The 14,169-nt window shown below is 34.9% G+C and overlaps 2 protein-coding genes across 2 annotated transcripts; both read left to right on the plus strand.

Moving 5' to 3' along the window:
* Positions 1 to 2,458: 2,458 nt before the first annotated feature.
* Positions 2,459 to 4,726, plus strand: LOC18040293. The gene is made up of 5 exons (XM_006435424.2): positions 2,459 to 2,634; positions 2,716 to 2,843; positions 2,996 to 3,196; positions 3,361 to 3,576; positions 3,741 to 4,726. The coding sequence occupies exons 2-5, from the start codon at positions 2,841 to 2,843 to the stop codon at positions 4,053 to 4,055; spliced, it is 735 nt and encodes a 244-aa protein (XP_006435487.1). The 5' UTR covers positions 2,459 to 2,634; positions 2,716 to 2,840; the 3' UTR covers positions 4,056 to 4,726.
* Positions 4,727 to 9,740: 5,014 nt separating this feature from the next.
* LOC18040294 lies at positions 9,741 to 10,397 on the plus strand. The gene has a single exon (XM_006435426.2). It carries the CDS (start codon positions 9,741 to 9,743, stop codon positions 10,395 to 10,397), a length of 657 nt encoding a protein of 218 aa, XP_006435489.1.
* The last annotated feature ends 3,772 nt before the right edge of the window (positions 10,398 to 14,169 follow it).

The following is a 14,169-nucleotide window of genomic DNA, read 5'->3' on the forward strand; positions in this document are numbered from 1 at the left end:
TGTCTCACATTTAATCTCCTGAGCAATACTTTTTTTCCTTTATGGATGATTTATGCATATTCTTGTGTTCAAGCACAAATACGTAGATATCTGTAAAGCCCTGCAAATTATTTGTCTGGCCAAGACAATCGTCCCCGGATGGCTGAAGTCGAAAACTCAGCCCTTTACAGTGTGATTCTTTACAGTCAAAAAGTCATATTGGTTTGCTAATAACATCTCCATTATGGTGACGACTATGTATTAGCTTAAGGAAATGCCGGCAGATAATACGGCCATAGTTGGAATGGTGCTATTTTATTTACATATCCCAGAAATTTTGTCGAAGCAAATTTATCTGGAAATCAGCTTATGATTTATGAACATAAAAATATGATGCAGATGGCCAAAAGGATGCGTTTAAAATGGAGTTACTGTCGATGAGCATAAAGATGTCTCGCAATTTAAACCTTTGCTTCACAAGGGAAAAAGTGTTTGAAAAATATTTTTTTAAAAAGTTACAAGGTTAGAATCTGAAAATAAAAGGGGTTAAGCAAAAAGGTGGGGGTTGGTGCGGTTAATTATGGGTTAAACATCACTGCTCATAAAACAGCCGCATTGTACATTATATTAGGCCCAGAGCTTTGTTGGGCCAGGTGATCCGGCGACATCTGGTTAGTATTTGCTTATTGATACCACCTAGTAATGCAACTAATTACACCCACGACTGGCAGATTGATACGTGTGCGGTTCTTGAGCACAGGAATTTCCAAAGAAGATATGAAGTGACGTCCCAATCCAATTTCCAAAGAAGAGAGAGACACGGGAAAGAGAAAGGAGAGTCGGGTGTTTAAAGATACGGGTTAAGTATTTCCTTTCTAGCAGATAAGTGTTAAGTGTTTTATTGTCCTTTTCCTTCGTGGGTCAAAACGGCACCTGGAAAGTTTTTGGTATGGTTTATATCTTATGTCCTGTGCTTGGATGAATTGAATTACACATTCCAAATAGGCAGGCAAATATAACAAACAATACAATGCACAACTCAGCGAGTACTCCAGACTTTCTGACGCGAGTTGATTATGGACACGTAGTCATCTCTTTATTTTTGCAGTGAACACTTTTACCAGGAGCTCTTAAATGTGGAGGCTAACAGCTACCTAAAGAGATTGCTAATTGCTTGCTGGTCTGGTATAATCACAAATGAATCCTGTGATTAGCAATAGTGCAAACATGAAAAACCATTAATGAAGATTTTACTCCAACAAATATTTGATGTTAAGGTCAAGGCGGGTAAAACTCTTAGGGTACCTAAATATCACATTTTCTTAATTTTAATTAAAAATCAAACCAAAAAAAAACCCATATTCACTCCGTTACTTAATATCTATTTTTATTTTTCAAATATAAATAAATTTTTCCAATATTGGCGTCAATGGGATAGGATTGCAACCTTAAACTTGTTGTACAATTTTGAAAAGATCTTATCAATTGAATTAATTAGTTTCACCATCAACCATAATTAATGCTTATTACCCATACTTGTTTTGGATGAATTTTGTGTGTTTCTTTGTGAAGTATAAAAAAAATATTATACTTTCAAGACTTTTAATCGAGATCATGAATTAAATTTAAGAATTTCAATTGAAAATTATTGTTAGAAAAAGCAAAAAGTACAGTGAAACTGAAATTTTGAATAATTATATGTGTATATATATATATATATAATTAAAACAAATAACAAGAGAAACGAGGAGGGCCATCCTACATAAAATGACTGACAGGTAAACTAACTAAAGCAACAGTAAGTCGGCTACGCGAACAGAAAGGAGAGCAAAGCTCCTTTAACCAAAATGCCAAGTTGTTAAAAGTAAGTAAACCAGTGTTAAGTGAAGTCTCCAGAACCGGATGCCACTCCACGTCAACGACACCCGTGTGTGATAAATATATATATAATATATTATATACGGCCATGTTGGTAGTTAATTCAGGTTTGTCTTCTTCTTCTTCTTTGCCCTTTGACCCACCATTTAGCACGCAATTCAAATCGCTGTATTAACTATCATCTTTTATCTGATAACTGATATATCACTCACACACACGTGGACGGTGATTGCCGATTACTTACGTACACATGCATCCAGTTCTGCGAGTCGAATTAAACCCAGCTCTCATGCTAACAAAGAACACAATCCTGACCCCAACACAGGCAGAAGCAGTCACACATTGTGTAATAAGGAAGAAAAAAAAAAAAAAGGTTTAAAAAATGGGAAATTGTGGGGCATACATAATAAAAGAGGGCGAATCTGGTCATTGCTGTCTACATTCAAGCCCGTCGATAAAGTCGGCTGTTATAAAAGATGGGCACGTTTCCTTGGATTTTGTTTTTTTTTTTAAAATAATTTTAATTTATTTATTTATAATCATATAAAAATAATCAATTTGTTGTTTTATAATAATAATTATTATTATACAGTGACCGCCCTTTAAAATTTTCCTTTCTTGATGGTATTCAGCTTTGGCTCTTTTATCCTCTCTGACTCTGCATATATAACACAACACATATCTATTGCTCTTCAGTTCTGCTCTCTCATCGATTAATCTTGTAACCCTACACACTGCCTACAGTTCATCATTTCGGTGGTGCCACTCTCAATTCAGGTTCTTCCCTTTCTGAGCTTTTTACTACTCTTAGCTCCTTCTTCTTGTTTTTTTTAGTATTCCTGCTTATTTTTGTTTCAGATTTTATTTCGGAGGGGATTTGATTGGTTACAAGGGAGCTAGACACCGTGGCTTTCGATAATCAGTATCTGTATTATCAGCAGAAGCAGAATTTAGGAGTAGTCAAGGCCAATAATAAGAAAGTGATGGTATTTACATTACATGCTTCAGATATTTTTCAATTAATTATTCTCTGTTGGCTGCTCTGTTTTCAAATCTCCTTTTTTTTTTCTTCTTTTTTCCCCTTGGGGTTTGGGTTTGTAAAATCTAATGGGTGGGGTTCTGAATGAACGATGAACAGGTGAGTCCAATTGGGCGAATGGAAGATGATGACATGGGACCGCAATGGCTAAAACCAATGCTGAGGGCCAGCTACTTCATCCCCTGCGTAGTTCATGGAGATTCGAATAAAAGCGAATGCAACATGTTCTGTTTGGACTGTATGGGAAATGCTTTCTGTTCTTACTGTTTGATCAATCACAAAGATCACCGTGTTGTTCAGGTTTACTTCTTCTTCTTCTTCTTCTTCTTTAAAATTAATTTCACTGATAACCAAGTAAAGAAGAATTGGGGGGGGGAATTAGACTGCATTCACATTGAGAATGAGTGAGTGTGAAATGCGTATTAACTAATAATTGGATGGATTTGCACGTACTGCCACTGCAGATAAGGCGATCTTCATATCACAACGTGGTGAGGGTCAATGAGATACAGAAGTTTATAGACATATCTTGTGTCCAAACTTATATCATTAATAGCGCCAAGATTGTCTTCTTAAATGAGCGCCCTCAGCCTAGGCCTGGCAAAGGCGTCACTAATACTTGCGAGATTTGTTGCCGCAGTCTCCTTGATTCCTTCAGATTCTGCTCCCTCGGCTGCAAGGTAACTTCTCCTCGCTCCCTCTGTCACCACTACTCCTCCCTTTTTTCTTTCTTCTTTCTTCTTTTGCTAGTTAATTGCTTTCCTTCTTTCTTTCACTCCCTTTTATGCTCTGGTCTTTGCTAAACAAAATTAGTCCCCCTTCTGAAATTTTACATTTATTTTAGCTTGGAGCTATGAAAAGGGGTGACTTGGACCTCACATTTACTCTGAGAGTGAAGCATAAGGATGGATTCCATGGAGGGTCGGAATCGGATGAGTCATCAACGCCAAAAAAGATTCGGAGGACGCCAAATTTCAACCGTTTGATGGAGGGACTAACAATTTACAGACACAGTCATCACAATACTAATGAAGGTGCTGAGAGGTCATGCAGTTCTGGAGATGAGGCCACTACCAAGCTTTCCCCTGCTACTCCTCCCATTTACAATCACGGCAATGCCAGGAGAAGAAAGGGTATTCCTCATCGTGCTCCATTCTAATTAATTTAATAACTCGTCTCTACAACGCCCCCCCCCCCCCCCCCCCTCCCCCCCCAAAAAAAAAAAAGAGGAAGAAGGAGGAAGGATTTAAATTGCTTGGGAAGGGAAAAAAAAAACAGAAAGTCTTTAGGGTATGATGAATAAATGCGATGTGGGATAAAAATGAAGCAAATAGTAGAAGCATATGGATTAGTGGCAGTTGAAAGTGTTGAAAAGCAATAGTATATAGTACTAGTACTAATAGTTTCATGTTTATAATATACTAGAAGAAGATAGTGTATTATTATTTACTAATCATACTCAGGATTTTTATTTTCAAAAACAAAAATCACTAGGATATGATGATATAATGATACGGTTGCCTTGTACATATCATGCTATATGTGGGTTTCTAGTTGGAATGACACTGGTAATTATAATTAGTGAAATGTGTTGACATGTATGTATAAATATGCGCGCGCGCGCGTGTACAGAAATATTACACATTGTGCATATAATGGATGGTGATTTGTGTATTCATGATACTCTGCTGTGGCCTTTGTGTGTGTGGGGGTGAGAATTTAGTAATATGATTGTTAGGAGGTGTACGTAGATTTGGCGCAACCACTCGAATTAAATGAAGCTTTTGAGTTTTATAAAATCAACGAATGATTCGGTTATATCCTCATTCGGTGGAAGAGTGAGTAGGCAGTTACTTTATAATGGGTGATTTAATGAATGTGAATGATGACCTTCCAAGTGAGGAATCTTGCAAGTAAGGTGTAAGAGAATCCAAAATCTATTAGGGTTTCCGTATTTCCTAGGAACACGTTTTGAAATTTGTTATTTGGAATTGGACTGATGCATCGGGCATGCTTTTTGGTCTTGATCCCATTTTAATTAGTTCGCTAGTAGTATGATTTGATTGAAGAATGATCAACAAGAGGATTGATTCACTCAATAATCAAACTAATGAATGGTTGGTACCGGAGCGCATAGGAATAAGTACTCGAGTGGCCCTTGCTGCGAGGGGTTTTGCTTTAACGTGCAAGTTGGCCTTTAAAATCTCATAATTTTAAAGGTTTTTTAAGACTCTTTCTGCACTTTTAAAATTCTAAATCAGAAAACTGTCTCTCTCTCTCTCTCTATATATATATATATAATCAGATAACTGTCGCGGCTGAGCATACTGTGCCGTTACACCATAATGCTGTTCTGCTGCAGTTTATAATTCTTTATTGTAAGAGGATAGTCTTCTTAGCGATGAATAATAATAATAATAATAACATGACCAATAAGACCTAGAAAAAGCTTGAGAGACACGTAAACCCCCACCAAAGACGAAGAGGTCCCTCTCGCTCGCACAGTATGATCTAGAATTGTGGATGAGATGAGGTGCTTACTTTTTATCTCTATCGCCTGTTTAATCAGTGCATTCAATATATATATATATATAAAATGAAACAAGTGGATGATGAATCAGAGCCGTAAGGAATCTGAAAGGCTGCGTCAGTCGTGACTCCACTCTCCCTCCCCATCCATTCGTGGCTTTCCTTTTCCTTATCTTTTTAATCAAAATCATATATATATAGAAAGAGGACTTGACTAGCTTACAGAATCTGTCAGCTACAGACTGCAGCATCAGCCGTTGGATGTGGAGTGAGAAACTAAACAATAGACAATCGGATGGTGGGATGACGGGAAATGTTTGTTACAGAATCTGTACCATAGACAGGTCCATAGAAAGAAGATGGAGGGTGTATTAATAAAAAAAAAATCTTTTAATTATTAAATCAATTATTGGAGGCGGCCCGAGCCAAGTCGTGAATACTGAATAGAACATTACACCACACGTCTGGGGTGACGTCCCCAGCGTTTCCGCTTTTGAAATCTAGGGTTGCTGACTAGAAACCTGTCACCCTAGGTGCTGCCACGTATGGTTGATAACTACTCTTTTTCCCGACAGGTGTCCGGCCTAATTTATGAACAGCTATCAGCTTCTGCGGCTTTGTGTAGATTTCGAGAACTACATCATGACCTTAACACACAGTTAAGGTCATGTTTTGTCTTAACTCTTACAATGGTTCAATAGCCAAGATGATGATGTTTGGCTGCAGCTCTGCGGCCTCTGCCCCGCATAGGTGCCTGGTGGTGGGTGCGCTATTATTATTATTATAATAATTATTATAATTATATGAAGTTATGAGTCAGCATCGAACTAAGCAAATAAAACATAATAAATTATTAATATGACGGGGTTCAGTTATTTTTGTAGATAAGGTTTAGGTTTGTGGTGTATGCATGTTTGGCATCGGGCATGTCGTCACTCCTTTTAATTATTAAATCAACGAACAATGCTCATATTTATCTTTGGCTTTAGGCAGGCATTAGCTAAATGATGACGCTTTTATTTGTTTCGACAAATCTGGAGCTACTAGTTAAGCTTGTAACCTGAGGCTGGGCTGCAGCGAAAAATAATTAAATTGCGCGCACAGTGACAAAAGTGAAGAGCTAAGGCCATATCAGATGCGGAAGGCTTTAAGACTTTGACATGCGTGTACCAGACATGACCAAAATTTGAACGCATATAAAGTTTGTCACATCACTTGGCTGTGGGTAGAAGGCTGGAAGATGTACGTCCCTTTGTGTTGGCGACATGACATTCCTCTAAGAAATTCAAATTAACCCCACAACAAACGCCGTTTGTTCTGGAAGTATGTGCACTGTTCCCAGCCTTTTCCTAAAAGATAAACCAGATAGAATAGAATTAATAATCCACACACACTGTTTCTTCCATTTGACCAATCCAATTGCGGAGAAGACCGCCCTCCCTCCCTTCCAATCATCTGAGCGGGTTGACGAGGTGGTGGCAACTGGCATCGTTTATTAATGTTTTATTATTATTACTCATGAGAATAAATCATAGAATTACTAGTTACAAGCTTCGTAGAAGTAAAATTGTTTCATTTTACTTCTACAAAGAATAATATACAAATTTTAATTTTAAGAGTTTCAAAAATAATTATTATAATCTATTTTTTATTTTTTATTTTTTATTTTTTGCTGTGAATTTATAATTTATAATGGCATTTCCCCACAGTACTTAAAATAAATTCAATTGAGATGGGGAATTATGGTCATTTTCACATAAACTTACCAAGTTGTTAAAGTTAATGATAATTGTTGGTGGATTGAGCAATTGCTGTGAATTGATGAAATTACATGCAGTTGTCTTATTGTCTCCTGATTATTAATTTCTTCAATTACAAAAATCGTGTAATTTCATTACACGGGATATTCTTGTGAGCTTTTAAATAGAATTTAAGAGTAATATTATGTTTATTTACTTTGAATGCTTAATTGGGATACTCATTCATGTGAGTGTCATCAATTGAGTGAGTTGTAAAAAATAATTAGTTAATAATTAATAATAAAATCAATTAATAGTACACATATGATATTAAATGATTGGTCAACAAAACGTAACCGAAAATTTGATGCCATCGCGTACTCTTAAGAAAATAATAGAAGACAACGTGCCTTAGCATAGATATTTTTCATTAATCATTACTCTTAATTAACTTAAACTGGAATTATTTAAAACCGAAAATGTTATTTCTATATATTGCCACGGCCACGCATTAGGAGACGATGACAACTACAAGATTTTCTATTAATTCTACTATGTATCTCCATTTGCATGTTTACCGATGACCAAACACTTCAATTTGTATTGCCAAATTACAATTATAAAATAAGCAACCAACTCTATATTCCTAATAACACGATGGTCGATTAATCTCGTTATAAATAAAATGATTTATCCCATGCATTATCAGTCTTTAATTTTTGAGGGGGGGAGTTTCCCGACTAGCTTACAATCAAGAGTCGGATGCTTAGATGCATGCTCTAAAAAAGAAGATGAAATCGAAAAGAAAAATCCGTATTCAATTGAGAGATTCAACTTGTAACACGTGGGGACTTGATTGATGAAAGCAAAATTAACTAACACATGTTTATTGCTAAGAATGACAAACAAAAAAAAAAGTGATGATACAGCCACAAATTCTTGTATAAACTTATCTTGTACAAATTGATGTGTCATTAATTCATTGGTTGAATAAAAATATAAAATAATAAAAATAAATCATGTGGGTCAAGTGATATTTACTTCAACCAATTTTATCATGCCATATCAATTTATACAAAATAAATTTATACAAAAATTTATAGTTATATCATTACTAAAAAAAAATGAGGAACACATAAAAAAAAATGCGCATGCACGTTTGATGCTTTGTATTGGCTTTGGTTTGAATTATATACGATTAGGAAACTTCTATCCCATGTTCTTGTTCTAGAACATGCATTCTGTTACGATTGTTCGATTATGGCTGCTGCAGTTAAGTTTAAGTTAATAATCTTTTTGACTAGCTCGCTCATTAGGAGTCGTTGCCTGCGTGATGGTTTCTCGCAGCGCGTTGATTTCTTTCAATTATTTATTATTAATTTTTTTTTCTTTTTTCTTTTGTGTGTGTGTGTGTGGGGGTGGGGGGACAACATGTTATTTGTTTCCTATAGCTTCTTGTGTTTTGGATCTTTTTTCCTTTAATAAAAAAAAGAAAAAAGGAAAAAAGGCGTAATGACTAATGCTCAGAGTAATGCGCGAGAAAACAGGAAGCTACTTGGAATGTATGCATAGGCCGGGGGCAGTCTTTAATATAGCTATCACTCTGTTTAGTCCAAAAACAGGTGACATATTGTGTGATCAACACGTCGTCTAAGTTGAAGTTATAATATTTAGCTGGCAGCTTAGGTGGAATCGTCTAGATTGGTACAAAAATATTACCTACTGAATTCACTTACTTAAACCTATAAAAATATTACCTATTGAATTTACTTACTGAAACGATAAAAGGAAAGTTTTTCAGTGCATACTGACAAGGTTTAAAATATAAAAATACGAACCATTAGGCTAGGACCCTGCACTCACAACTGTGAGAATAACGGTTCGAGTCCTGACTTATTTCTTTCCTTAATTATGATATATAATTAAATGAATACATTTTTCTTCTTTTCAAAATGTAAATGGAGTAAATATCTTTAAAAAATTAAGGTAAATTAGTCATAATAATTATTTGATTGTAAATATTAGTTGTAAATCTCATATAATATGAGTTGTAATGTGAGTATTAATCTCGTGTAATTAAAAAAAAAACATAAAAATAATACTCAAGCCTTGAGGTATGTTAAAAGCTTCTTGGGTTATAATTAACTAATTAGCTGATCATGTCCTCTCATCCTTGCATAAATAAATATCCATTTGTAACGGCAAAATAAACACCATCCTACCCAAACAAGGAAATTAATATTAACTTATAATACGATCATATGACATGCACGCTAATTAAATTTGCTGAGTGCTGACTGTAAAACGAAAAAAAAAAAAAAAAAAAGCAGCTTGAGCCGCAAGCATCAATTATATTATTTCAGGACTTGGACAGCAGAAAAAGACGAATCAGATAACGCGTGAACACGTCATCGCTGAGGCAATAACGAAGTATTAATTCGTTGAGGAAGAGAAAAGAAAGAAACGCGGACGAGTCAACAACACTTGTCAGCTAGCCCGCAGGTTGTCCATTTTCCATAAATAAATAGATATGGTTTCACGGGCGTACCGTCATTGCGCTTTGAAACAAATATTAGATGGGTGGTTGTTTTTCTTCATCATCGACATCGTCTCCTTCTTCCTCTTCTCCTTCTTCTCCTTCATCAACATCATTGAAACACTCAACAGCAAAAGTGCTGACATTAAAAGGCGAGGTTGCGGAGTACAAGGTTCCAGTGATTGTGTCTCAGGTTCTTGCTCATCAGTTGGCGGCTCAAGCTGATCAAGAGGAAGCTCCGTCATGGTTTCTTTGCAGTTCTGACTCTTTATTATTCGACGATTACATTCCAGCTTTGGATTTAGAAGACGAGCTTGAAGCTGATCAAATTTATTTTGTTCTTCCTACGTCAAAGCTTCAGTACAAATTGTCTGCCTCCGACATGGCGGCTTTAGCCGTCAAAGCCAGCCTTGCCCTCCAGAATGCCTCTACTGTTATTGTTCATCTTAACAACAGCAGAAGAAAGATTAATCCTCCTGCGGCTGCTGCTAGAAACAGAATTTCTCCATCTCCTGCACCAGCCTCCTCCTTCGATTTTCAATTTCATCACCAGAAACCCGTTTCCCGGGCTAATTTTGGAATCTCGAGATCTGCTTCTGTTAGAAAATTCCAAAGATACACTTCTAGACGCACTAAATTGGCTGTTCGTTCTTTTAGACTCAGATTAGCCACCATTTTTGAAGGCATCGTTATGTAGAGACATAAAGCATTCTTTTTTTTGTAATTAATTAATTGTAATTTTGCCTGCCGGGTGGCCAGCTGGGAGCTTAATTAATTTCTTTGCAACCAGCCAATATATCCCTGTAATTGATTAATTATTTGTAAACGATTAATGCATTTATCTACTACATCCTACAGAGGAGAAGAAACATAGATAGATCGGACTATCATTTAGCATATATATATATATATGTGTGTATGTATATACCAGAATTTTATCTTTAACCAATCAATGATCATTCAAAGATATATATATATGTCACCCTATATTACCTTAAGTGTAACATACACACACTCACAACAACAATAACAAATCTCATCATTATATATATATATATTTTTTTTTTTTAACGTTTCTGAGAAAAAAAAGGAATCATGATCTTTGTTGTGCAAGGCATCTTAAAATCGTTTCTGAGAAAAAAAAGGAATCATGATCTTTGTTGTGCAAGGCATCTTAAAATTGACATGACCGCAAATCCACCTGCAAGTGTCAATGCCGTTATTTTATACTGGTATTATTGAAAAAATCAAATAAAATCAAGATATTCGGCAACAGAACAGTTGTTGACTTTTAGCTACAACATGCATTTTTCAAACTTTATGACTTTGTTGATTGACCAACGCGTTTTGAGTTGCCGTACCAGTAGTCTCGTACACACGCGCAAATGTCTGCATATTTTAAAATATAAATTTGTTATATAATTTATAAGTATTTTTGTTATTTTTTATTCAATTAACTAATATACAATATGGTATACAATTAAGAAGAAGAAGAAGAATTTTTACTTATCTTCGTGTATTATATTTAATTAATTAATTACTCACACATGAATGCCCGCATATTTCAAAATGTGAATTCGTTATAGGCTAATGCTAAGTTACATGCATGTACCTTACACTCCTCTCACATGAATAGTGAATGATGTGGGTCCACTCACTATTCATGTGAGAGGGTTGTAAGGTACATCCATGTAACTTAGAGAGATCCTTCGTTATATGGTGTATTAGTATTTTTATTATTTTTCATTCAATTAACTAATATACAATCCAAAATCCGAACCCGAATAGTTTACAGTTAAGAAGAAGAAGAACTTTTACTTATCTCTGTGTCTTATATTTAATTAATTAATTACGCGCACACACACAAAAAATGATGTATGCATGTTTTAAAATGTGAATATGTTATGTGGTGTATTAGTATTTTCATTCAATTAACTAATATACAATATGGTATATACAATCCAAACATGATAAGAAGAAGAAGAAGATGATGAAGACGAAACTGAAAGGTTTACAGTTAAGAAGAAAAAGAAGAAGAAGACGAACTCGAAAGGTAAGGTTTACAGTTAAGAAGAAGAAGAAGAAACAGAAACATAGTTTTTTTTTTTTTTTACCCTCTTCTGCCAACTTTTTGCTCTTTACAAAACTCGGTAAGTCAAATTGTTTTTTTTTTTTTTGGGTCTCAGCAAATACAAATAAAGAACCCCCAAATCCACCCTCTGAGAATTTTCCAAGGTTGTTTGTGAATCGAGTTATCTGAAAATGGGCTTGTACAGGGAGCTATATTGTGTTAGAGCCCATGAGCTTTGTTGGAAAAGCCCTCTAAATATTTTTGGTTAACATCTTTCAGATACGTTCTTTCCTGTTCCCAACCCGGCAACAAGGCAACAGTACCTGCCTGTTGTTGTAATAATAATAATAATTTAATATTCGAGATGATGTTGTAAATCAAAAGCATTTATTAAGTTTAAATCAAATTAGCCGTAAAATGTTTAAAAATATCCCTTCATTCGAGGAGAGATTTTAGAGCACTTTTATTGTACTAAATCCACTTGATATATGCATAATATATGTACATTTATTTTAAAAATCATATTTAATATATATATATATATATAAAATAAGTGTGGTATAACACAGATATGGGAAAATCTCTCCGCCTAGGTGATGCCCCCCTAGATTGTACAAATTAATTGTCACCTAATATGTGAGTGATATGTTTCCAACTTTTAACAGCAGAAACTGTGCTTGTCCCCTATAAATTTGCTGTGTCAACTTCTCAGAGTACACGTGTCATTCTTATCATGTTAACGGCATCTTTATCTTAAGTTATATAATAAACTCGTATTCTAAGCATAAATTTAATTTATTCTATAATATATGCACACACGTGCGGTGCTGTCTTTAACTGTCGGCCATTATTGATTATTCCATTCATCTCAAGACAAACTTATCTTCATCTTATAAACCAATCGAAAAGATCTGATGCACTACGGTATGCATGCCCCGATAATCATGACCAACTGGGTGTTGCCAACTAATATATACAACTCAAATCAGGAAATTATAACTCAATTAAACATGTAAAAGTATAATATCAAAACGAAAACTTTCATGCATCGACAGTCCACTAATATAAGACACAGGCACCTAATTTGCTTTCGATCATCCTAAATCATAGAGTGATTAATATGTAAATGTCTAGGTTAATTTCTCTTTAATGGGACGGAAAGCAAAGGCAAAAAGCTAGCTATTCCTTTCTTTTTGAAAATTACAAAGTGCTTTTGCTTTGTTTTTATTTATTTATTTTTTTAGTAAAATTAATACAATAAAATGTTATTTGTTAATTGAAATAAAAATGAAAATCTCACCTATCAAACTCGAACGCTTATCCCTTATAATTATTTGAATTTGGATGACAGAAAGTGTAAAACACATTCACAACTAATCTAGCTACCGACATGATCAATGCTTAGTTACGTTAAACATTTCCTGCTATTGCTTTGCTTTAATAGAACATCATAATGACTAAAACCCCATATCACCAGTATGTGCTTAATGTCATGCATTCACAATAGGCACAGAAGCAGCTAAAATTCAATTGGAGCATGACATGATTGATAGTGACTCGTTATGAAAAAAGAAGCTTACCAGAGTGCAAGATTAACTTTATATAAAGCATAAAAGATGTGGGCAAGCATGCGGATCTTTATATTTTGTTTTTTTTTGGCTTGAATGAGTCGACACAATGCCAAATCATCTGTATATTTTAAGTTTTAACCCATTTTAAACAGAAATATATATATATATAAACAGAAATTAGTGGGTGTCTCATCTTTTGGAAAAATTTCTATTCGGTGGGATGGGAAAAAGTATTTGGGTCGCATTGCATGGATTAATAATAATTGAATCATGAGAATGGAGAATGGAGAACAGAGAGAGAGAGAGAGAGAGAGGGGTGAAGCGTGCACAAACCTACTTCTCTTGATAGTCAATATTTTGTGGGCCGGAAAGTCTATATGATTTGATAGCAGGGAAGGGATGACCTCATTGGAGTTTCTTTGCTTTCTCCTGCTCTTGTTATTTTTGGCCACCAGTCAGTTACCAATAAGCTTAATTGTTTGTGTTTCTTTTTATTTAATAATATTTACTAGAGAATGACTAAATTACAGGAGTATAAGCAGGACACCTAATTATTGCCCGACTATTCTTCTTTTGACGCGTATAATTAATAAGCCTAATGATTTTCTAATCCATCAGCAATTTAATTCAATTAATTAGGTTATATATACGTAAGTCGCCAACATACGAATTGCAGAGTATATTTCATTCAAATCCCCATTTATTCAATGTCATGTTAAAAAATAATAATAATAATAATAAGGGAAATTGTGAGGCTTTGGTGGCCAATTGTTGAGAAATTGGAACCTTTGTCAGCAGTTTTCACAGTTGATAAAAAGGCCCTCTCG

This window comes from Citrus clementina, unplaced genomic scaffold (assembly GCF_000493195.1).
Source record: "Citrus clementina cultivar Clemenules unplaced genomic scaffold, Citrus_clementina_v1.0 scaffold_5, whole genome shotgun sequence".
NCBI lineage: Eukaryota > Viridiplantae > Streptophyta > Magnoliopsida > Sapindales > Rutaceae > Citrus > Citrus x clementina.